Below are 26,764 nucleotides of genomic sequence, written 5' to 3' on the forward strand. Positions count from 1 at the left end.
TTTTTTTTTGGCTGATGCTGCATAAGCTTGCTTTCTTGCATGAAATGCCTCTACTAATTCTAATGGGGGATTTTAATTTCCCAGATATTGACTGGAATTTGTGGGTTGGTCACTCATACACTAGCAAGGCTTTTGTCGATATATTGGATGTTGTTTTCTACATCAGCATGTTCGATAGGCAACTAGAGGGAGTAATACTCTTGATTTGATTATCAGTAGTGATTCTTCATGCATTAAGAATCTGCAGATAAAGGAACCACTAGGTGGCAGTGATCACAGTGTGCTGAAGTGGGATTTACTCAAAGAGGTAACTACTATCAGGGGTAAAGGGAAGGGTTATTGCTTTTTGAAAAGGCGACTACGATGGTCTGGGACAGTATTTAAATTCTATACAGTGGGACCAACTGATGATGGGAAGGGTTATTGCTTTTTGAAAAGGCGACTACGATGTTCTGGGACAGTATTTAAATTCTATACAGTGGGACAACTGATGATGTTATTAACAGCAAATTCAAAATGGGAAGCATTCAAAGAACTTATCTTAGAAGCTACTAGGCTTTACATACCAACTAAGAAATATTGTTCAAGGTTTAGGCCTAAATGGTTGTCAAATGAACTAATGAGACACATGGCAGAGAATAAAAATGCATGGGATACATACAAATTAACACGTGACACAGAAGCCTATGATAGATATACGCTGGTCTGTACCCAAGTCACAAAGGAGGTTAGGCAGGTAAAGACAGATTATGAGAAATATTTGGCAAAGGATGCAAAGAAAAACAGCAAAGACTTCTTTATTCATATAAACTCTAGAAGGAAGGGAATGAATCAGATTGGTCCACTTGATATCAATGGTTCAACTGTTGATGATTCTGCTCAGGTAGTTAACAAACTAAATGAATATTTTGCATCGATATTCACACATGAGGAGATATTCAGCGAGGCGAATGCCAGAGGTGTATTAAACTCTGGCAGTAAGCTAGAGAATCTTGTAATAACTGAGTGTAAAGTGGAGGAGAAATTGTTGAAGATAAACGCAAGAAAGGCATCTGGGCTGGATGGGATATATCCAGTTATAATAAAGGAGGCAGCAAAGCAAGTAAGCAAACTCTTAATCATAATTATGAGAGCTTCCTTGGACTCAGGGAAGGTACCCATAGACTGGAGATATGCAAATGTGACCCCAATTCACAAAGGAGGATCAAAAGCTGACACAAGTAATTATAGACCTGTGAATTTAATTTCTGTTCCAGGAAAATTAATGGAGGCACTGGTTAAAGAAGCCCTGCAGGATCATCTAGAGAAGACTTCAGTTATAGCTCGGACACAGCATGGTTTTGTTAAGGGGAGGTCTTGCCTGACCAATTTGATTGGATACTATGATGCATTCACAAAAGAGCTGGATGCAGGGAATAACTTTGATATTATATACTTGGATCTAAGAAAGGTTTTTGATTCTGTTGCACATGGAAAACTGCTGCACAAATTGGAGCAGTGTGGCATTGGAAGCAAATTGCTGCTATGGATAAAGGGGTGGTTGAGGGGGAGAAGACAGAGAGAGTGGTAATCAATTGACACTGCTCATCGTGGACTAATGTTATTAGTGGAGTCCCTCAGGGTTCAGTGTTGGGTCCATTATTGTTTTCTGTATTTATAAATGATATTGATGAGGGTATATCAAGCTTAATGTCCACGTTTGCAGACGATACAAAGGTTGGCAGGGTTGTTAAGGACACTACGCTGCTGCAGCAGGATCTGGAAAGGTTGGGCTGAGAGGTGGCAAATGATGTTTAACATTGTCAAATGTAAAGTACTACATATGGGAAACAGCAACCCAAGAGCAACATATCAACTCTGTGGTACTACACTGACAGTGGTAGAGAATGAAAGGGACCTGGGGGTGATTGTGCAGGCAGATATGAAGTTCTCTGAACAGTGCAGACGGGCTGCAAGAGTAGCTCATGGTGTATTGTCAATGATATATAGGAATTTTTATAGCAGGGATAAGGTGATTATTCCCTTGTATAAGGCAATGATCAGGCCACACCTTGAGTAGGCACCTACGTAGCCAGGTGGGAAGGAGCAGCAGTGCGTAGCACACGCTTCTTGATTAAACCGGGGTTCGAGCCCGTCACCACCAAATACGGAGGATGCGGAAAGGTCAGGGAATGACCACCACATAACCCGGAGCAATATGGCCTTAGTTGCTAATGCTGCTTAAAAAAAAAACACCGTGAGTACTGTATACAGGTCTGGAGGGCTCATTTGCAGAAGAATGTGGAGCTGCTGGAACGAGTACAGAGAAGGGCAACAAGATTAGTGAATGGAACAAAGGGTTGCTCTTATGAAGAAAGGCTTAAGTTTTTCAAATTACAGTGTCTGGAGTCTAAGCACCGGCGAGGTGATCTGATAGAGGTGTATAAAGCCTTGAATGGTTTGAGCATGCTCAATGCTGATGGGATTCTTTCTCTTGCTCAGAATAATCACCTGAAAGGGCATAAATTCAAATTGAGGAAAGACAGATGTAGGATAGATGTGCAGAAATTTGCCTTTAGCCACGGGTTAGTTTGTTGGTGGAACAGACTTCTATCCCTTGTTGTGGAAGTTGATAGCTGAAATAAATTTAAGGTTCAGCTGGACAGGTACTTCAAACGAACTGAGGGGTGAAGTGGAAGTTTTTTTTTTTTTTTTGGCTGATGCTGCATATGCTTGCTTTCTTGCATCATATGATTCTACTAATGCTAAACTCCTGTCTTAGGTTCGTTTACTACCTGATTTTTCCCCCATGGATATTCTGGACATTGCTTGTTTTGGGCACTGCTATGCCAATCAGGTAGGTAGCTTTTTCCATCTTGTCCACAAGGGTTATGTCCGGTCTATTCTGCGGGATGGTCTTAGCCGTTATTGCGGCGCGGTCCCAATACAGCTTGTGGGTTGGGGTGTCTAGTACTACCTGGGTTTCGTACTTGTAGTACGGTACACTTTCTTCAACTGGTATTTTCTTGCTAGCTTCTGATGTATTATCCTGGTTATTATTAGCTGTATGGTGCAAGGAAGCCTGAGTCTTTTTCTGCCTAACCAAAAAGAAAAAAAAATTCTAAGTTACCCTGCGAGAGAGAGAGAGAGAGAGAGAGAGAGAGAGAGAGAGAGAGAGAGAAGGGAATCACCAAGAAAGAGAATGATGTTATCCAGCTCCGGACCCTGGGTGTGCCAAGCCCATACTCCCCAGATGGGAGCCCTGTGATGTATATTACTCCCTCGTTTTGAAGACGATATAATTTATTACGTCTTAATATTAAATTTTAATATATCTAAAGTGCAAGTCCTAAATTTAGATATTCTGTTTAGATTCCAAGATGGCCACATCGGGAAACAGGAATTTAATAACACTTCCACATTTTTATTGTATGTGTAATGAAATTCATGCACCGCGGACTCTCAATTATTTTGATTCATTTTACTACAAAATTTTATATCAAATACGTCTTATCCGAAAAATCGTTTTATAAAGTCATTTTCAACTTTGGAAATAAACTGAGCTCATTTAAGTATATCGATACATTTTATACATCATTTTACCTGTGTTCAGAAACTTCAGGTTTTCCAAACATACTTGTCGGTAACTTTCCTATCATTCATTTTAATAAATTGAGTTGGCTGAGTTTGAGTTCTAGAGTAATACTTGATTTCCATACTTGATTTGAATTGCCGTCCTCCCCACACAGAGTGGAAAGGACCTGCGTTCAAGTCCCGTCGATGGCGTGAGGAATTTAAGCCTTTTTCACATGGCTGAGTTAGTCAGTCTCAGACGAGTTCAGCCTGGTTCCCCCCGAAAACTTGGAGAACCATGCCATCCAGCGAACAAAAAATAGACCTCACAACACACGCAATTTACAGACAATATACACAGAGCAATATGGCCTTAGTTGCTGATGCTCCTAAATACCCACTACTGCTATCATAGTAGGCATCATTAGAATTAACATATTGTATACTATTTTAATAAAATACAAAGCTCAAAATTTCCTATAACTGCACAAAAAAATTACAGCCCACCAGAAAATGACATTGTTAAATATAAGTCTTTTTCTAACAATAGGCATCATTACCGTTAATGTTCATTGTTTTTATTAGTCACAACTGAATTTCATGTTCAAACACATAAAATTACAACCCACAAGAAAATTACAATACTAAATAAACAAAACCAGATACTTGGTGTCATTCAGATATAACACATGAAGAATTCGAATAAGGAGAGCACGGTGTACAGAGAAGAAAAAGTAAAGTGTGATACGGTATTCCGAAACCCAGAAAACTAATTCATTTGCCAATATGTATTATGTCCATAAATTGACAATTTGTCTGTTTTTATGAACGAAAAAGCATACTTTCCAGGGAAAACTGTGCTAGTCACCCAGTGCCAGACCAAGGTATTTTCACGATCCAGGCAGAAAGATTTTTAAGCACCCCAATTACTAAGGATATACAGTACTGTATAATTTTTTTTTCATTATTTATATAATTTTCTGCCCCGGGCAAGGGCCCTGCTATACCGTGCCTTAATCTGGTACTGTAGCCATGGCTGGGACCAACAAACCCAGCAGCAGAGTGAAAAAAATCCCATAAAAGTTCTTTGCATCATTGAGGGGATTAGAACCAGTGCCTTTTCGACGTGGTGTGGGACAAAGTGATTATAATCACTGTGTATGGAAAGGACAGGTAGCACAGTAGGGGGGGAAGGGAATTATTCTCTTAGTTTAGAAGCATATTAAACCTTCATGGGGCCCAAGGCAAACTGGAATTTGGAGGTCCATCTAAAGAAAAGGGGGCCCCATCAACATTAAGCATTGAATGACAGAAGAACACTGAGAGCTGAACTTAGTTCACATCTCCTTGTTCTTCTGTCACTCAATATTTAATGTTCTTACATTCGTTTTTTGTTTCTTACTCTCATTCATTTAGGTTTCTTACACTCATTAAAATCAAAAACTGCCAAATTATTACGCTTCACCTCGTGGCTACCTCCTCCCTGCTACCGTACTGCCTTAGTAAAGTTTCAAGTAAAGTTCATGGTGTAGGTAGATTTGATCTGGGAATGGGGTAATTCCAGTTTTATACACTGATCTTTAAAAAAAAATTCTTGCAGGTATCAAGAAAACAATCATAAGGAAATCATATATCATAAGGAACAATTTTATTAGCAGTATATCATTGACATATGAAGTACACTTTGGTAAAACACTGGTAGAAATTTAATAAATTAGAATTCTCTCAATTGAAAACAAAACGAGTACAATAAAAGAAACATATAATCTCAGATTAAGACTCAATACGAATATTCTTTAATGTGTTAAATATAATTGATAACATATGGTTTCCACCGATTGGTGCAAGACCAAAAATGAAGTTCACTTATTCCATGTAAATCCCAGATAAAAAGTATCAGGAACTATATCAAATTCAACATAGAAATGTTCCTTTGAAATGTTAATGTATAATGAACAGGGGGAAAAAAAATCAATACACACATATTGTGATCTAATCAATTTCTAGTCTAACTCCTTTTTAGTCATCATATAATAGGGAGCACAAAAAAAAAAAAAAAAAAAAAAAATTTGAATCCAAAAAAAGCTTAATATCTTTTAAAAGTTATACATTGGAAATGTCATATATGTAACTAACTAAAAATTACAATTTTTAGATTAAAAATTAAATTTATAATCAGAAATTTAAACTAAAATGAAAGTATAAATACAAAAAAGGAATGAATGATAAATGATTAAGATGTAAATAACTGTCACTTTATGAAAAAAAAAATAATAATTCAAACATATTATGGAAATATGTATTTGATCTTCTATCACTTAAATATGTTACATAAATAAACTAACCTCAGTGCTTCAAATCCTCATATTTATGTTTGTAGCAGAGCCAAGACTGTGTGTGTGTGTGTGTGTGTGTGTGTGTGTGTGTGTGTGTGTGTGTGTGGGGAAATACATCTATCATCCATATACAGTATATACTTTATTATATGCATTAAGAGCAGCAAAACTTGAATGTAATTCCACTGCATAAAAATGAGATCCTTTTGTCGAGAGAAAGGATATAAAAATAATTCAAAACGCTTATTCAATTTAATTCAAAACACTGGCACCATCAGTTTTTTATTACTTTAAAATTCAATTTTGTTTTTCAATTTAAGTCTTTACATTTCCTCAAAGCAAACTAAAAATATAAGGATGAATCTAGATCTAAGAAGAATTTTAAATATCACTATATAAATCTATCCTATTATTCCACTAAAGTTAAAGTTTTCCTGGAAGTTCAGAGCAAGATTCAAATTTTGTATAAATTTATACAAGGTACAATTCACATTCATACAATATTAAGAAAAACAAGACTGAAAATATTACAGACAAAATATCTAATGATAACAAGAACATTATATATATTTTTGTTTATGAAAAAGCTCAGATTCAGTAACAACTAATAACTAGTGTTATAGGCAGCTTAATGGACCTAATTTATGTACTAGGTATAAAAGAATAACTGAAACTGCTGTGTCAATAACTTTATTTTAAGAGAACTGCTTCTGAGCAAAATTCCCAATTAGGTGAATAAGTCTGGTTGTTACAAGAAGCAGCCTCATGATAAAGTTGCAAATAAAATATAAATAACTACTCTTGAATAATTTCAAAACAGGCACTTTAATTGTCAGAATATTCTATTTTAAATACTTCACTTAATGCATTTACTCTATAAGCAAGTATAAAGAATAACCATGAGGAAACAGTATCTGAATTAAACTGCCTATCCTTATTTCATACTATCATATAATTTTTTTTCCCCTTCAGGCACAGCAAAGTTTAAAAATTAGTTTTCATGTGAAATATAACAAAGGAAAGCCTTAAAAAGAAGACTTTTCTGCATAACTGGATCATATCTCTCACTAACCGTCTTGAGTAGAATATCACATTTAGTATTATTATTTTTACACATGTTTAATGAATGAATAACATATTACAAAATATGAACTTCATTAAACAATTAAAATTGTTTCACAAAAAATGTGATGCAATTCCATTTATCAGTGCACTGGAAGATTAAAATAATCTGTATGTTAGGAGAAACGTTATATGAAATTATCTTTAAAAATATATGTACACACTCCTGAAAGGGTTAAATGGGTTACAAATTCAAATTAAATAATGTTTCAATGTAAAGAAATGTAGTATCATAAATTTTACTATTATAAAGAAATTTTTTTATATAAAAAAGTATACTCTATACTGAATTACATGAAGTACGTAACAATGATTAAAATATCATTACTTCATAGAAATGAAATATTAAATTTTACATAAGAATAAATTTTTTCCATACCTTGAACTAATTTAAAAAAAAAAAAAAAATTCTTCACTACAGTTTATAAATGGAATATCACAATTAATTACTCAAGTTAAATGTGGCATATGCATGTATCTGTATAAATCACTGTCTTCGGAAGCAAACTGTGCTTACTTTACAGTATACAAACATTAAAAGATTGATCATATGTATAACTGTACTAGGAAGGCACTAATAACAATTAAATCTGGTTTAACAATTACAAAGTTTGTACATTGTACTACTTACTGGCAACTTGCATAAAATATGAAAAGAATGATGTGGACGGTCTACTAATCAATAAAATCATATATCATTTGTGAACAATAACAACAAAAAAAAAAAAAAAAAAAAAATCATGGATTCTGTGTGATATATCTAAATTTCAGTAAATGCTAAGATGACTGCCTGCTGTCCTCAATATCAGTTCCATGTGAATTATAGTTAGACAGCGGTAGAGCACCAATACTTAATGGTTGGGCTTCTGGTATGCATGAATTTAGGAAAAGATCAGAAACACGGAAGACCTGCATGAAAAAATATAAATGCATAAATAAAAAAATAAAAAAGAAACACATTTAAATGCATTTCAATTGCAACACACCACATTCAGCTTTAAAAATACTTAAATCTAATAAATAACATCTTAGCATAAAACAACAAATAAGGGTTATACTGAAAGTAATGTTTGTTGGTCCATTAATTATATACTAACATTTTTTTTTTCTTTTCATTTTTTTTTTTTTTTGAAATTTTGTGCATTCAATATAATCCATTTTTATATTTAATAAAAGAATATTATGAACTTAAATATAAAATGAAGGCAGCACAACACTAATTTCCAAATAAAAAAGTTTATTTTTGTACAGTTATTAAGCATACAATATTCCACATCTAGTACAAATGAAGTACATCAACACCTTCCAGACAATCATTCATTTTCTGTCTTGATGTAAGTCACACTTAGCTATATCTGAACTAAACTCCATTTCTGCCCAATAATGAGAGTAGTATTAGTAGTGGCAAATGATGCAAGAAAGCAAGCTTATAAAGCATCAGCAAAAAAAAAAAAAAAATCCACATCACCCATCTATATCCCCCTCCCCAATAATTTGTCTAATTCTTCCTTGAATTTATTCAAACTATTCACTTCCACAACAAACTATTCACTTCCACAACAACACTCCCCAATAATTTGTCTAATTCTTCCTTGAATTTATTCAAACTATTCACTTCCACAACAACAGATGGTATAGTTTGGTCCAAAAATCAACCACCCGCTGGCCAAAGGCAAACTTCAGCATAACTATCCTTCCTCAAATTGAATTTATACCCCCTCTTGTGCATAGGCTGAGCAACAGGAAGAATCCCATCAGCAATGAGTTTTCTCAAGCCACTCAGAACTTTAAACACCTCAGTCAGATCACCCTGCAGGTGCTTAGTCTCCAGACATTGCAATTTGCAGAACTGAAGCTTTTCTTGGCAAGACCACCCCTTTGTTCCCTTCACTCAAGTTGCTGCCCGTCTCTGCACTCATTACAGCACATCTATATCTACCTAAAATGAGGCTGCCAGACCTGTATGCAGCCTAACCATTGGCTTGTACAATGGAATAATCACCTTATCTATGCTAGCAAAATTCCTGTATATCCTGGAAACCTATCTGCAATGCTCAGAGAACCTGAACTATCTCAGATCAAACAGTTGATCCAGGAATATAGCCAAATTAACAAAACATAACTAGAAGTAAAACAGTTTAGAAAGTTATTGCAGGATGTGTGGGTTAATGTGTGCTTGTTAACTGTATAGAAAAATAAATTACTGTTTCATGTAGAAATTAGTGTCTTCCTTTATTTTAAATTCAAAGCATGTCTCTCATAAGGGGAAAAAGATTAGTTCCGTGCAGGCAAAGTTTTTACGGCTCCAGCTAATCTCCAGCTAAACCAGAGAAGTTTTCTTAAATTTTTACCACTTTTTGAATTAAATGGCATATTAATTTATTTTCTAGAAGTAGTTTTATATTCATAGTTATGATACTTAGTTTATTTTGAACTCAGATAGAGATTTTGTAAGTGATTACTTGTACTGTTCGAATCTTGCCACCATTGCTGTAGTATCGATACAGAATAGCAAAATGTATAACTTGAACTTGATAGCATAAGGTATAACATAAAACTAGATGGCATAATATATAGCACTGTATTAGGAATCTGTTAGTTTAGTATAGTATTGGCAATTAATCAATTTAATTTATAAATCTTATATTTATTGTTAATTAAGTTGTTATTTGGTTTTTAGGAGCATTAGCAACCAAGGCCATATTGCTCCGGGTCATTCCCTGACCTTTCCGCATCCTCCGTATTTGGTAGTCACGGGCTCGAACCCCGGTCTAATCAAGAAGCGTGTGCTACACGCTGCTGCTCTTGCCCACTTGGCTACGGAGGCGCCTAATTAAGTTGTATTTAAACAGAAATCATGCCTCAGACTATAGCAGTAAAGCAATGTGCACAAAGTAGCAAAATTGCTCTGGTTTGGGGGGGAACTGAAGGGGGCAATTCTCCAAAGCATCAAAGTCTAAAAAAAAATGTGCAAAATGTGACATCTTTCTCGAACAGGACAGGACATGATCTAGCTATGGAGGATGTCTGTGTGTGTGCTAGGTGCAGAGAATGTGAAGAAATTAGGCACCAACTCAGTGTTCTGATGGGCATTTATGAGAGCTTGAAGAGTCGGGTAGATGCCCTCAAAGGAATTAAAATGGAGAGCCAATCAAGCTCTCAGCTGCCCAACAATGCCAGAGCTCACTCTTGTGCACCAGGCAACACGGCAATCTTCAGGACAGAATGCACTGGTCCCACAACAGCTAGGTATTGTCAGTGACTCAATTGTCAGGGAAACAGGAAATATACTGTGCAAATAGGACAGGTGGAATAGGACCAGGGTATGTCTGCCAGGGTCAAAAGTTGATAATGTAGAGCAGATATCATCTTTTAAAAGCACAAAAGGTGATATCTTTTTACATTGGCACTAATGACATTAAGTGTAGGAGATCTGCAGATTTACTTAGCAAGTACAGGTCAATGTTGAAAAAAAGTGGCAAGTTAAGGTTAAATTTGAAAGTGTCTGCAATTCTGCCCAGACACGATAGGAGGGAGTATATGATGAGAGCCTTGTCAATCAATTTGGCCCGGAAGAGCTGTGCAAGGCTCATGGGGTAGAATTTTTCTCAGCGTGGTCTGCGCTTGTTAACAGGAGAGATTGCTTCTACAGGGATGGTATACACTTAAATAGAAAAGGTGCAAGAATATTTGCTGATGCTATCGAGGCAATGTTAGGTGGGTTGGAAAACGGCTAGCTTGTGGGATTCACAGACTAATACATTAACCATTGGCTTGTACAATGGAATAATCACCTTATCTATGCTAGCAAAATTCATGTATATCTTGGAAACCTATCTGTAATGCTCAGAGAACTTGAACTATCTGAGATCAAACAGTTGATCCAGAAATATGGCCAAATTAACAAAACATAACTAGAAGTAAAACAGTTTAGAAATTTATTGTGCAGGATGTGGGTTAATGTGTTCTTGTTAACTGTATATAACAGCTGCAGGCAGATGTAGAAATGATTCTTGCACTGCTTCTATCGGATTGAGCAGCAGCCCGGAAAGCAAGTTGCTGGCATTTCAGGAACTGCTGGGAACCAGAAACATGGGCTGTGTTAGAGTAACTAAGATTAAGAACAGGTGCATGTACACCACTGCTACGAGTATAGTAAATAAATTTGATGAATTTGAGCTACTGGTCAAGACATCAGAGGCAGATATTGTTGGGATATCAGAGACATGGTGTCACACAGATATAAGGAATGCAGAATTGGAATTTGGGGAGTACAATGTGCACAGAAAGGATAGACAAGATAGGAAGGGAGGAGGGGTTATGCTATTAGTTAAGAAAAAAATCTAAGGAAGTGCATCCAGTTGACATAGATGGACAGTGCAATGTTGAGTAAGTTTGGTGTGACATCCCAGTGTAGCACTGGGAAAGCAAAAATGAGGGTAGGAGTTTGTTATAGGCCTAATGACTCTGATGAGTACAACGAACACAGCGGGCCAGTAAATCAGTGTCTTATAATGGGGGATTTTAACTTTCCAGATATAGACTGGAACTTGTGGGTTGGTCACTCACACGCTAGCAAGGCTTTTGTGGATTTATTGGAGGATTGTTTTCTACAGCAGCATGTTAGAGAGGCAACAAGATGGAGTAACACTCAAGGTGATTAAGAATGTACAGATAGAGGAACCACTAGGTGGCAGTGATCACAGTGTACTGATGTGCGATTTACTTAAAAATGTAACTACCATCAGGGGCAAAGAGAAGAGCTTTTGCTTTCGTAAAGGTGACTACAGTGGTCTCAGGGATTTTAAGTTCTATACAGTGGAACCAACTGATGATGTTACCAACAGCAAATTCTAAATGGGAAGCATTCAAGATGTAATTCTGGAAGGCTACTAGGCTTTTTGTTCCAACTAAGAATTACTGTTCTAGGTTTAGGCCCAAATGGATGTCAGATGAACTAATCAGACTCATGGCAGAGAAGAAAAATGCATGGGATGCATATAAATTATCAGGAGACACAGAAGCCTATGGTAGATACAAGTTAGTCTGTAATCATGTCACAAAGGAGGTTACGCATGCGAAGGCAGATTATGAGAAATATTTGGCAAAGGATGCAAAGACTTCTTTACTTATATAAACTCTAAAAGGAAGGGAATGAATCAGATTGGTCCACTTGATATCAATGGTTTGACTGTAGATGATTATTCTCAGATAGCTGGCAAAATAAATGAGTATTCTGCATCTACATTCACACATGTAATTATTCAAGGAGTTTATCAGGTGTTTATCAAACTAACAGGGAGTTAAATGATTTTGTAATAACTGAGAGCGAAGTGGAAGAGAAATTGTTGAAGTTAAACATAAGAAAGGCACCTGGGGTGGATGGAATCTATCCAGTAATATTAAAGGTGGCAAAGGAAATAAGCAAACCCTTAGCCATAATTATGAGAGCATCCTTGGACTCGGGGGAAGAACCCACGGACTGCAGATGTGCAAATGTATCTCCAATTCACAAAGGGAAATCAAAAGGTGACACAAGTAATTACAGACCTGTTAGTTTGACTTTTGTTACAGGGAAAATAATGGAGCCACTGGTTAATGATGCATTGCAGAATCATCTCAACAAGACAGCAGTAATAATTCAGACACAGAATGGGTTTGTTAAGGGGAAGTTTAAGGGGTTTGTTGGATACTATGATGTGGTTACAAAGGAACTGGATGCAAAAAATAATTTTAATATCATATACTTGGATTTCAGGAAAACTTTTGATACTGTTGCACATGGAAGACTACGGCATTAAGGGCAAGTTACTGCTCTAGATAAAGGTGAACAGAAGAATACAGAGAGTGGTTATTAATGGACACTGACTCTTCATCGACTAATGTCATTAGTGATGTTCCTTGGGGTTCAGTGTTGGGCCCATTGTTGTTTTGTGTATTTATCAATGATATTGATGAAGGTATATCAAGCTTCATGTCAAAGTTTGCAGATGACACAAAGGTTGGCAGGGTTGTTAATAACAGTAATGACAGCGTGCTACTGCAACTGGATCTAGAAATGTTTGGCAGATGGGCTGAGAAGTGGCAACTAAAGTTTAACATTGACAAATGCAAAGTACTGCATGTGGGTAGCAGTAACCCCAGAGAAATGTACCAACTGGGTGGTACTACACTCAGGGTAATAGAAAATGAAAAGAATCTAGGGGTAATTGTGCAGTCAGATATGAAGTTTTCTGAGTAGTGCAGACAGGCTGCCAGAGTAGGTCATGGAGTCTTGTCAATGGTATACAGGAATTTTGAGAGCAGGGATAAGGAGGTGATTATCCTCTTGTATAAGGCAATGGTCAGGCCACACCTTGAGTACAGGTCTGGAGGCCTCAATTTAAGAAGGATGTAGATTTGGTAGAACAAGTATAGAGAAGGGCAACAAGAGAGGTGAGGGGAACAAAGGGGTGCTCTTACGAAAAAAGGCTTAAGTTCTGCAAATTGCTGCTTCTGGAGACTAGGCACCTGCAAGGTGATTTTATTGATGCGTATAAGGCCTTGAATGGATTGAGCAGGCTCAATGCTGATGGGATTCTTCTTCTTGTGCAGATTACAAAGCTGAGGGGACAGATTCAAACTGAGCAAAGACAGTTGTAGAACAAATGTGTGGAAATTTGCTTTTAGCCAGCAGGTAATTGATTGCTGGGACATACATCATCTGTTGTTGTGGAAGTTGACAGCTTAAATTCAAGGCACAGCTAGACAAACATTTGGAATGAATGGAATAGTGAAATGGGAAGGGTTTTTTTTTTTTTTTTGGCTGATGCTATAATAGCTTGCTTTCTTGCATCATATGCCTCTACTAATACTAATAAGATGTTTCTTAAAACCATGGACATTACACTAAAATAAAGAGACAATAATTAATTACTGTCCAGGAGGTATGTACTGCATAGCTGACATCCACTAAAGTTTATAGTGATGATAAAGGTTATACAGATGAAAGTAGTGAAAACAATTCCTGAAGAAGCAAATATATACAAAGGGTACTAGGAAAGTTTTGCAATATGATGCAACAATGAATCACAGGAAGCTGCTTGTTGCTGCATGTTGAGACATGTTCATACGTGCATAGTAGCCGCCGCGCCAAGTCGATGGGCTGTTATTCATTAGTACTGAGAGTGTAAAGTGCTTGCGATGGCATCGTGGTCACGAAATGAGATAAGGACAGTTTTGCGGTATAATTTCGTGCGTGGTTTAACCATAGACCAGTGCTTAGAAGAAATGACTCTTGCACTAGATGATGATTGTCCACGTCGTACAATGATATTCAGGTGGTATAGAGAATTCCAAAGGGGAAATTTCACTCTGGAGGATTCTGAGAGGCCGGGAAGGCCACGAACATCACTTACGGAGGAAAACGTTACTGCTGTGAGGAAAATGCTTGACGAAAACAGGCGAGTGACCTACCAACAGATAGAGGATACTTTGGGCCTAAATGCACCAGCAATTCGTTCGATTCTGCAAGATCATTTGCACGTGAAGAAACTTTGTTCTCTCTGGGTGCCGCATCAACTGACTGAAGGGCAGATGACACGACGTGTGACTTGGTGCTGGGAGATGTTAAAAAAGTTTGATAAGGGACAATTTCGGTATGTGAACAACATCGTGACAGGTGACGAGACTTGGCTGTACTATTACGATCTGCCGACCAAGGCTCAAAACAAAGTTTGGGTCTTTGATGATGACGACACACCCGTAATTGTCAGAAAATCCCGATCTGTAAAGAAGAAAATGATAGCTGTATTTTTCAAATCGAGTGGAATTGTGGAACGTGTCGTTTTGGACACGCAGAAGACAGTCACAGCTAAGTGGTATACTGAACAATGCCTGCCTAAAGTCATTGGATCTATGAAGAACCTGCGGCCAAAGTCAAGAATGGACACCTGGTACCTCCATCACGATAATGCTCAAGTTCACCGCGCCAAAGCCTGCACCGAATATTTGACCACGACAGGACTGAAACTTCTCGAGCACCCTCCCTACAGCCAGACCTTGCTCCCTGCGACTTTGCACTGTTCCCGCATGTGAAAATGAAGCTAAAAGGGAGGCGGTTTTCCAGTGATGAGGACCTTCTACGGGCTTGGGACAACGAGTGTGCTTTACTCCCTAGTGAAACTTGGCAGAACTGGTTTAAAGATTGGTTTCGGAGGATGGAGAGGTGTATTGAATGTAGAGGAAATTACTTTGAAAAAATTAAATAAACAAAGCTGTATTGCAAAACTTTCCTAGTACCCTTTGTATCTCTGGCTTATGGCCTGAAACTATTAGGATACTCTATTGCAGTGTATATTTGATTAGCTGATGGAGTTATGTATAATAAAGAATAACAGCTCTACAACCAGTCATATTGCAAGATAATAAAATTATGTTTTCCATTGAAGTATTCTGCTTGTTACTGATATTTTTTCTTTATACTGTACACATATGAAGTGAAAGTAGCCAATCAAAGCTTACTGTAACGTTGGTTTCAAAGTACAGGCATAAACTGCATTTATCGAAAAAAATAAAAAGAAAGGCAATTTTTTGTGATCAGCAACATCGTAAACTGCTATACTGCAAAATGCACAAGTTGTAGGGACTCTAAAGTAAAAGGTAAAGTGCACCCAAAATTTCATGCAATAGGTGCAAAATTTCAACCTTCTAGATCAAGTAGAACTATTTTTGTATTTGAACCATATATATATATATATATACACAGACTTGGTTTTGTTAATACCTAATGCTTTTCTTTTATGTCCAGAATTGTGGCTACAGGAGATATAGAGCAGTTATTCATTCAATCAAATATGTGCTCTCACAGCTTAAGCAGCCGTAATAGTTTATTAGACCTTTACTCTTGCCAATAAATAAATCATTCAGGGAAATTATATAAAGTAAGCAACAGAATGGTGCATTTTTATTTGAACTTTCCAAATAACTGATGTATGGGGTGATATGGTACAATTTCAAGGCTAGAACCATCCCCAAACCTCAACTCACTGGATTTGTTCATCTGGAGATTCATTATGGATTAGGTTTAACAGCCACACCATTACCAGCAAACTTAACTAAACTGAAGAACAGAATCAGAGTTGCTACTGATGATGTGATACCTGCTTTGTCAGAGCAGGTGTGATAGGACAATGATTTCAGTTGGGTCACATGCTGCATGATTGGTGACAGTCATATTGAGATGTTATGGTCACCAATAAAAACATCAAGACTGTCTGTCTTTCATTTAATGCTTGATATGTTTTATTAAGTTCAAAACACATATAGTTATAGACCTGCAAGTTGTGAGGCTACTTCTGAATTCATATTGACCAACTTTCAGAAATGAAAACCTTTTAATGGATTTCATGTTAGCCAGAATGCTCCAGAACCATATTCTGGCGCCATCCAAACATGTTCTCAGACTTCTTTGAAATTAATGATAACTAATCAATGCATATCATACACTAAAATGGATAAATTACAAATTCTGGCACCATCCAAACATGTTCTCAGACTTCTTTGAAATTAATGATAACTAATCAATGCATATCATACACTAAAATGGATAAATTACAAATGTCATTATGAATAAGCTGTATTTTAAAGTTCTTTTCTTTGTTATTATTTTTAAAATTCTGTTCAATTAGACAGTTATTGGCTAATGCAAAGTCCTTATGTTCCTCAACATGCTTAAAGTTGACTATATTGCATCTACCAACTTATGCAACTCAACTCACAAGGCACAGTCAGAGCACTACAGTTCAAAGTAGCCTAATCTTTTACAAAGAAATTAATTATCTTAAAAAAAGTACAAAATACTAACAATTAACCTGCCCTTTTAACAACAAACATAACTACAATACACAACACAGAACAAATTACCCAATAACTCGTAACAGTAATGGTGCACTAGACTCCACCTGTCATTAATGCTATTTGCAAAAAAAAAAAAAAAACCATTAAATTTAGCATTAGCATTAGCATTAGTAGAGGCATATGATGCAAGAAAGCAAGCTTATTCAGCATCAGCCAAAAAAAAAAAAAAACCCTCTCCCACTTCACCCCTCCGTTCGTTCGAAATACCTGTCCAGTTGAGCTTTAAATTTGTTTAGGCTATCAACTTCAACAACAAGTGATGGAAGTCGGTTCCACCGACCAACCACCCGCTGGCCAAAGGCAAATTTCCGCACATCTATCCGACATCCGTCCTTCCTCAATTTGAATTTATGCCCTCTGAGGTGATTATTCTGAGAAAGATGAAGAATCCCATTGGCATTGAGCATGCTCAAACCATTCAAAGCCTTATACACCTCTATCAGATCACCTCGCCGGTGCCTAGTCTCCAGACTCTGTAATTTGCAAAACTTAAGCCTTTCTTCGTAAGAGCAACCCTTTGTTCCATTTACTAATCTTGTTGCCCTTCTCTGTGCCCGTTCCAGCAGCTCTACATCCTTCTTGAAATGAGGCCTCCAGACCTGTATACAGTACTCAAGATGTGGCCTAACCATTGCCTTATACAAGGGAATAATCACCTCCTTATCCCTGCTAGAAAAATTCCTGTATATCATTGACAAGACACCATGAGCTACTCTTGCAGCTCGTCTGCACTGCTCAGAGAACTTCATATCTGCCTGCACAATTACCCCCAGGTCCTTTTCATTCTCCACCACTGTCAGTGTAGTACCGCAGAGTTGATACATTGCTCTGGGATTACTGTTACCCATATGTAGTACTTTACATTTGTCAATGTTAAACTTCATTTGCCACCTCTCAGCCCATCTGTTCAACCTTTTCAGATCCTGTTGCAGCAGCATAGCGTCAGTAGTGTCCTTAACGACCCTCCCAACCTTTGTATCATCTGCAAACTTAGACATTAAACTTGATATCCCATCATCAATATCATTCATAAACACCGAAAACAACAATGGACCCAACACTGAACCTTGAGGAACTCCACTAATAACATTAGTCCACGTTGAGCAGTGTCCATTGATTACCACTCTCTGTCTTCTGCCACTCAACCATCCCCTTATCCATAGCAGCAATTTGCCTCCAATGCCACACTGCTCCAATTTCTGCAGCAGTCTTCCATGTGCAACAGTATCAAAAGCCTTTCTAAGATCCAAATATATAATATCAAAGTTATTCCCTGCATCCAGTTCTTTTGTGACTACATCATAGTATCCAATCAAATTGGTCAGGCAAGACCTGCCCTTAACAAAACCATGCTGCGTCTGAGCTATAACTGAATTCTTGTCTAGATGATCCTGCAGTGCTTCTTTAACCAGTGCCTCCATTAATTTACCTGGAACAGAAGTTAAACTAACAGGTCTATAATTACTTGTGTCAGCCTTTGATCCTCCTTTGTGAATTGGGGTTACATTTGCACATCTCCAGTCTATGGGTACCTCCCCTGAGTCCAAAGAAGCTCTCATAATTATGGCTAGGGGTTTGCATACTTCCTTTGCTGCCTCCTTTAATATAACTGGATAGATCCCATCCACCCCAGGTGCCTTTTTTATGTTTATCCTCAACAATCTCTCCTCCACTTTCCTCTCAGTTATTACAAAATCATCCAGCTCACTGCCAATGTTTACTTTACCTACATCATTCTCCTTCCTGAATAACTCCTCATGCGTGAATGTAGATGCAAAATACTCGTTTAGATTGTTAGCCACCTGAGCAGGATCCTCAACTGTTGAACCATCAATATCCAGTGGACCAATCTGATTCATCCCTTTCCTTCTCGAGTTCAAGTATGTAAAGAACTCCTTTCTGTTTTTCTTTGCATCCTTTGCAAAGGATTTTTCGTAGTCTGCCTTTGCCTGCCTAATCTCCTTTGTGACTTGGTTACAGACCAACTTATATCTATCATAGGCTTCCATGTCACCCATTAATTTGTATGTATCCCATGCATTTTTCTTCTCTGCCACATGTCTCATTAGTCCATCTGACAACCATTTAGGCCTAAACCTTGAACAATATTTCTTAGTTGGTATGTAAAGCCTGGTAGCCACCAAGATTTGTTCCTTGAATGCTTCCCATTTTGAGTTTGCTGTTGGTAACATCATCAGTTGGTCCCACTGTATAGAATTTAAATACTGTCTCAGACCATCATAGTCGCCTTTACGAAAACAAAAACCCTTCCCTTTACCTCTGATGGTAGTTACCTCCTTGAATAAATCCCACTTCAACACACTGTGGTCACTGCCACCACCTAGTGGTTCATTTATCTGCAGGTTCTTAATGCATGAAGAATCACTACTGATAATCAGATCAAGAGTATTGCTCCCTCTTGTTGCCTCACGAACATGCTGATGTAGAAAACAATCATCCAATAAATCCACAAAAGCCTTGCTAGTGTGTGAGTGACCAACCCACAAATTCCAGTCAATATCTGGGAAATTAAAATCCCCCATTATAAGACTCTCTGATTTACTGGCCCACTCTATTTCCCTGTACAATATATTATTATACTCAGAGTCATTAGGCCTATAGCAAATAATTTAAGATCTTAAAAGTTAAATCTTTTTTTAAAAAAAATCAAATATGTAAATATACAAAGTCCCGATATATATTTTTTTACTTAAAGTCAAACACTACTACTTGTTCCAGTCACTACACTTATGCTAAACATGAACAGAGCCACCCAATGTTGGCATTAAGCACACTAAATCTGGTAGGACTATAACTGGGGGGGGAGAAAGATATATCTGCATGTTTGAAAAATAACACAAGCTTGACTGAAAAAAGGAACAAAACTAAACTTATAATCAAAGTGTTGGCATGCATATGAATTATTTTTTATTTGAATATGGCATTCTAGAATACTTATAAATTTAATTTTTATTTATTTAATTAAAATACTAATCATATGTTAAATTTCACGTAATAAAAGATAAAGTAATACTTACTATCAACAGTGCAACAAGAGTACCCTGTAATCCACCAAACAGAACATCACTCCAATGATGCTTGTAATCTGACACTCTCGACAGAGCAGTAAACCAAGAAGCAAACAAAGCAATACTTTGCAGAAATGGTTTCAGTAACTTGTTAGTTTTGCAATGCATTCGAGACTGCAGATACAGCTATATAAAAAAAGCAATCTCAGTTATTTTAAAACACTGAAAATCAATAATGGCAAATTAACTATAATAATTAAATAATAACAGTAATAGCAAATAAACCATGTATCACTCTGTAAAATGTACAACACAGAATAGTACATGAAACCATTTTAACTAGCACTTGAAAATTATTAGAAGATAGAAATTTATGTTGCTGTGTACTAATCATTTTTACGTGATAGTTTACCAGAATAAAAAGCAATACTTTGCAGAAATGGTTTCAACAACTTAAGTTTTGCAATGCATCCAAGACTACAGATATATAAAAATCGCAATGTCAGTTATTTTGAAACATTTAAAATCGGTAATAGCAATTTAACTATAATAAACCATATACCACTCTGTATCATGCATAATAGAATAGTATATGAAACCATTTTAACCAGCACATGAAAATAATTAATAGACAGCAAGTTGTTTAAGTAAAAAAAAAAAAGAAAAGAAAAAATAAAAGAAAAAGAAAAAAATGACAAGAATGCTAAAGTCATGAAGCATAACAGACAGCTATAGTTAATGAAAATGTGTGTACTAAAAAGTTACAGATAGCCAAGTTATGGACAGTTCAACTACTTTCTTTCTCTCTCCCATATGACTATTTCGCACACTAGCATTAGTAGAGGCATTTGATGCAAGAAAGCAAGCTTATGCAGCATCAGCCAAAAAAAAATAAAGTAAAATAAATAAATAAAAAATAACCACTTCCACTTCACCACTCTGTTCGTTCGAAATACCTGTCCAGCTGAGCCTTAAACTTATTTAGGCTACCAACTTCCACGACAAGGGATGGAAGTCTGTTCCACCTACCAACACCCCGCTGGCTAAAGGCAAATTTCCGCACATCTATCCTACATCTGTCTTTCCTCAATTTGAATTTATGCCCCCTCAGGTGATTATTCTGAGCAAGAGGAAGAATCCCATCAGCATTGAGCATGCTCAAACCATTCAAGGCTTCGTACACCTCTATCAGATCACCTCGCTGGTGCCTAGTCTCCAGACACTGTAATTCGCAAAACTTAAGCCTTTCTTCATAAGAGCACCCCTTTGTTCCATTCACTAATCTTGTTGCCCTTCTCTGTACTCATTCCAGCAGCTCTACATCCTTCTTGAAATGAGGCCTCCAGGCCTGTATACAGTACTCTAGGTGTGGCCTGACCATTGCCTTATACAAGGGAATAATCACCTCCTTATCCCTGCTATAAAAATTCCTATATATCATTGACAATACACCATGAGCTACTCTTGCAGCCCGTCTGCACTGCTCAGAGAACTTCATATCTGCCTGCACAACAACCCCCAGGTCCCTTTCATTCTCTACCACTGTCAGTGTAGTACCACAGAGTTGATATGTTGCTCTTGGGTTGCTGTTTCCCCATATGTAGTACTTTACATTTGTCAATGTTAAACTTCATTTGCCACCTCTCAGCCCATCTGCTCAACCTTTCCAGATCCTGTTGCAGCAGCATAGTGTCAGTAGTGTTCTTGACAACCCTGCCAACCTTCGTATCATCTGCAAACTTGGACATTAAGCTTGATATACCATCATCAATATCATTTATAAATACAGAAAACAATAAAGGACCCAATAGTGAACCCTGAGGGACTCCACTAATAACATTAGTCCATGATGAGCAGTGTCCATTGATTACCACTCTGTCTTCTTCCCCTCAACCACCCCTTTAACCATAGCAGCAATTTGCCTCCAATGCCACACTGCTCCAATCTGTGCAGCAGTCTTCCATGTGCAACAGTATCAAAAGCCTTTCTAAGATCCAAGTATATAATATCAAAGTTATTCCCTGCATCCAGTTCTTTTGTGACTGAATCATAGCATCCAATCAAATTGGTCAGGCAAGACTTCCCTTTAACAAAACCATGCTGTGTCCGAGTTATAACTGAAGTCTTGTCTAGATGATCCTGCAGTGCTTCTTTAACCAGTGCCTCCATTAATTTTCCTGGAACAGAAATTAAATTCACAGGTCTATAATTACTTGTGTCAGCCTTTGATCCTCCTTTGTGAATTAGGGTCACATTTGCACATCTCCAGTCCATGGGTACCTCCCCTGAGTCCAAGGAACTCTCATAATTATGGCTAAGGGTTTGCTTACTTCCTTTGCTGTCTCCTTTAATATAACTGGATAGATCCCATCCACCCCAGGTGCCTTTGTGTTTATCTTCAACAATTTCTCCTCCACTTTACTCTCAGTTATTACAAGATTCTCTAGCTTACTGCCAGAGTTGAATACACCTCTGGCATTCCCCTCGCTGAAAAACTCCTCATGTGTGAATGTCGATTCAAAATATTCATTTAGTTTGTTAGCTACCTGAGCAGAATCATCAACAGTTGACCCATCGATATCAAGTGGACCAATCTGATTCATCCCCTTCCTTCTGGAGTTTACATAAGTAGAGAACTCTTTGCTGTTTTTCTTCCATTCCCTTGCCAAGGATTTCTCGTAATCTGCCTTCGCCTGCCTAACCTCCTTTGTAACTTCGTTACAGATCAACTTGTATCTATCATAGTCTTCTGTGTCACGTGTTAATTTGTATGTATCCCATGCATTTTTCTTCTCTGCCATATGCCTACACTGCAGCCATTATCAACCTAATGCAGGATGGAAGCCTCCTCAACAATTCATGCTGAGGGAAATGGACCATGATCTGCCAAGCTGGTCCAGTGCAGGTTGGCCGTATTTAGCAGTCAGGGGCTTGAACCCCAGTCTACTCAAAGAGCGTGTGCTACTGCACTCCCACTCCTGACCACTCGGCTATGGAGCCGACTTTTCATCAGCATAAAATGTTAAAATAAAAAAGGGGTAAATAAGCAGTCACACTTCTGTTTTGGGTGTTACTGTTGCCTATAACTAGGGTGACATTACGTCCCAGTTTAGCCGGGACAGTCCAGGATTTTTGACTGTTGTCCCGGCAAGTTTAGTATATGTTCTGGTTAAAAATATTTTAGCCATATAGAATTATACACAAATGTAGAATCTTATGCAAACAATAAATATGGAATAAATAAATTATCATGCTATACTAAATCTCAAGCAGAGCAGTACTATCTATTACACAACCAGACAGTGAATCAGCTAAACCATATGGCAGCCTATAGGCACCTGGCAGTCGACAAACTTTTCTCTAGCAAATATTTTTCATTAAAAAGTATCTATTATTTAAAAATCCACTGGAGAGGGCTTAACTTAGCCATAATAATTAATAAAATAATTTTTATTTTCAGCCATGTCAACAAAAAAAAAAAAAAAAAAAGCACTTTTAATGAACAGCTACCTGCATTTTACATGCATATAATTAAAAAGACACGAACACTAATGTTGTCCTGGATTTTCTTTTTTAGAACAGGTTTTGTCCCAAAAGTATATGGTCACCCTACTTATAACACGAGCAGTCAGGCACAATGGTACACCAAACATAAGAAGCATATGTTTGTGTACCAGAATGTAAATATCTGCCGTTAATTCTGTTGGGTGAATGCAAAAATAAAAATTTGTCTGACTGGATATTCTAATTCTCTGACTTCAGGTGCTTGCTTGTGATGCAATCAGTAGTAGTGCACATGCACATTTCAACAATTCTAGTGACAGAAATGTTGCCAATACTTCAAGAATGGAAAAAAAAAAAAAAAAAAAAAATGGAAAGTCAATTTATTTTTAAAAGGAAATTAGTTTGGATATTTAGAATATGGATAATGCAGTTAATACAGTGAGGATTTAGAGTGACATATGTACATGGAAGGCTTTGGTTATGTCTATAAAAAATTGACTATAGAATTGCATGCATTCTATACTCAATTTTTGGAATGAAAAACCATGTAAATACTAAGTAACTTAGCTATTGTGTAACTACACTTTCTTTCTCCTGCTATGTTATTACTTGGTTACTTTTCTCTTACATTTTCTTTCTCCCTCCTATGTTTTATCAACATAAAATGTTAAAATAAAAAAAAAGGAGCATAAACAAGCAATCGTGCATACTGGTACCTTCAAACATAAGCATCATAATGGAGGCCAGTATGTAAATATATTTTCTCTTTTATTATCTTGTTTAATAAAAGTTTTTGAAAACTTTTATTAAACTAATCTAAAAGTAATCATTTATGACTACTGTTCACAACATAAGCCAATACCTTACATAGAGTTACAGGTGATGATGCTGCCTCTTCAGGTTTAACAAATTAATCCCTTGAGACAGCATTTATCTCATTTTTTTTAGGCATCAAACTATATAACAAAGCATTTATGGCACAATTCACTTTACTGTTTAAGCAGTCTGACTCTATGTAGCAGCAATGTAAAATGAACCTGGATGGCTTGGCAGATCCAAATATGATTTTGTTCTCTTTTTTTCTTTTTTTTGGAAGGATAGGTCATTTTATATCTGTCACAGTATACTCACATCATGGTATAAATATATTTCGGGAAAAAAAAAAAAAACATAAGGTGGTTCCTAGGGTTCTGCATACCACATTTAGCCTCCAGGTTTTGTTGTCATTTCAATGGGTACGGAATGGTAAAGAAAAAGTTAGATTTCATGCTGCTGTATATTATTATATGCTCTTTCGGAATATACATAACATAAAGTTCTTTAATTCTTGTATCATGTGCTATATTTTAACTATTTTTTTAATAAAATCCTAAGCTGGAAATAAGAAATCCACAACACACTAGTTAACAAAAGAGTCCTGGTAACGTCCTAATAAATAACATCTAAAAATTTGCTGAATACTCCAGCGTATAAGTCAACCCCCTTCAAAATAAGTAATCCTTTGCAAGCACTAACTTTTTGATTAAATTATTTCTGCTGTATCTTTTAAAAGTTTAAATTATGACAATTTTATTACATTGCACAGCAAACTGTAAAGAAAGCAGTAAGCATGTACAGTACTCCTTTACACAAGTCACAAAACAAAGACCTACAGGCATAGGGATAATTTAGCATTGCTCTTATTGATGCTACATATGTACGTGGAAGGCTTTGGTTATGAAACAGATTTACTGTCACTGTTTAGTACTGTAATGCAAAATGTTTTTTTTGTAAATAGTTGCTCAATATGGATGCTCATTTGCTATTCAAGAAATTGACAGTATCAAAAGGTTTACTTTTTGAAAACTAAGGAAGTAAATGCAAAATTATAACTCCTGACTCCTGAAATAACTGTTTTTCATCTAATGAAGAAGATTTTTCCCCCCCTTGTTAGTTGTTGGCGCATCAGCTTCTATGGCCATAATGCACCTCCCAAAGTTTTTGCATTTTACTGTGATCCAAGCCAGAGGCGGGAATCGAACCCACGACCTTTGGGTTGCCAGGCAGGCAACCCAAAGGTCGTGGGTTCGATTCCCGCGATTCAAGCCAGGTCGGCATGAAGAAGATAAACAAATTCTTGAGTTTCAAAAAGTAAGCAACAGTGTATATTAGAGTAAAAAAAAAATATATATATATACACACACAGTATATATTTGGCAAGTAGAAACCAGACATTATGTAGAATGTCTAGAATGCCTGGGAAAATATGATATAAACTTTTCTTTATCATCCTATGATACCATTATTAAGTGAATCAAAGTTCTGACTTTTAAACAAAGGCATACTGGGGGAAATACTGCTCCTCATATCATTGTTAAAATAAATATATACCTGTTACAAGTACTAAATACAATATAAAAAAATTATTTATAATATGAAAATTTGGAGGGTTTTCAAATCTGCTTTCCATTTATTAATTGCATTTCCCCTACTATATTCCTAACATTTAGAATTTTTTGAAATTTTTCTTTTTGTATATTTATACTGTATGTTAATTTTGTACTTTACTGTATTTTGTATAAGAATATTACAATAAATTTTTACATCCACAAAGTTCCTATTTTATTTCTCAAATTTTTTTCCATAAATACAATTCTATTTTTACCCATAATATGGTCCTCTTTGAATTTTGTACACAAAGATTTTTACCATATTGTACTATTTCCTTAATTGCACCAAGTGGATTTTTTGTTTGTTTGTTTCAAAAACCACACTATTTGCTTTGAAATTTTTCAAAAATAATTTGAACTTAAAATATTCAAGAAATAATTTCTTAAATATATCATTAACGATACTCATCCTCTTAAATGTATTTTCTTATAACAGACTTCGTGACTATGAATGAAGTCTATGTTATTCCATTCTATCCTATGAAGTCTATCCAATTCCAGAACTCAAATTTTAAAAATCAAATAATTTTTAAAAAATAATAATAAATAATAATAATTAATAGTATAAAATAAATCCCTAATTGAATACTGTTAACACCAATCTTGTGCAATCTTTGGCTTGACCTGATACCCTTCAGATGACTGCCTGTTATAGTACTGATAAATCCAGGGTGGGATTTATCAGTATGTGATACATTTGGAACCCTTCTACACACCCACTGGTTTCTCTGGCTTGACTCCATGGGGCAAGGGCAGAAACCAGTGGGTGGTACAATCTGCTAGGCTAAGAGGCCGATCATAATGTAAACAATGTATCGCAAGATTACATTGCACACATATTCACAACTGTATTGACTGGTTTTGCTGGGTACAGTATCTTCACATACAGACAGTG

At 36.5% G+C, this 26,764-nt stretch overlaps 1 protein-coding gene across 2 annotated transcripts in view; it reads right to left on the reverse strand.

The window, feature by feature from the left end:
• Positions 1-7,731: 7,731 nt before the first annotated feature.
• The window catches only part of LOC150083395 (putative phosphatidate phosphatase), a 105,532-nt gene continuing 86,499 nt past the window's right edge, over positions 7,732-26,764 (reverse strand). For both annotated transcript variants that reach the window (XM_090377239.1, XM_090377238.1), the window contains exons 5-6: positions 19,946-20,122; positions 7,732-7,919 (exon numbers count right to left, since the gene is read on the reverse strand). In XM_090377239.1, the coding sequence (XP_090233365.1) occupies positions 7,788-7,919; positions 19,946-20,122 (309 nt within the window). In that variant the 3' untranslated portion in view covers positions 7,732-7,787. The remainder of the gene's footprint in view (positions 7,920-19,945; positions 20,123-26,764) is intronic.

Source organism: Mastigoproctus giganteus, chromosome 7 (genome assembly GCF_048544385.1).
Source record: "Mastigoproctus giganteus isolate SK-2022 chromosome 7, ASM4854438v1, whole genome shotgun sequence".
NCBI classification, from domain to species: Eukaryota; Metazoa; Arthropoda; class Arachnida; order Uropygi; family Thelyphonidae; genus Mastigoproctus; species Mastigoproctus giganteus.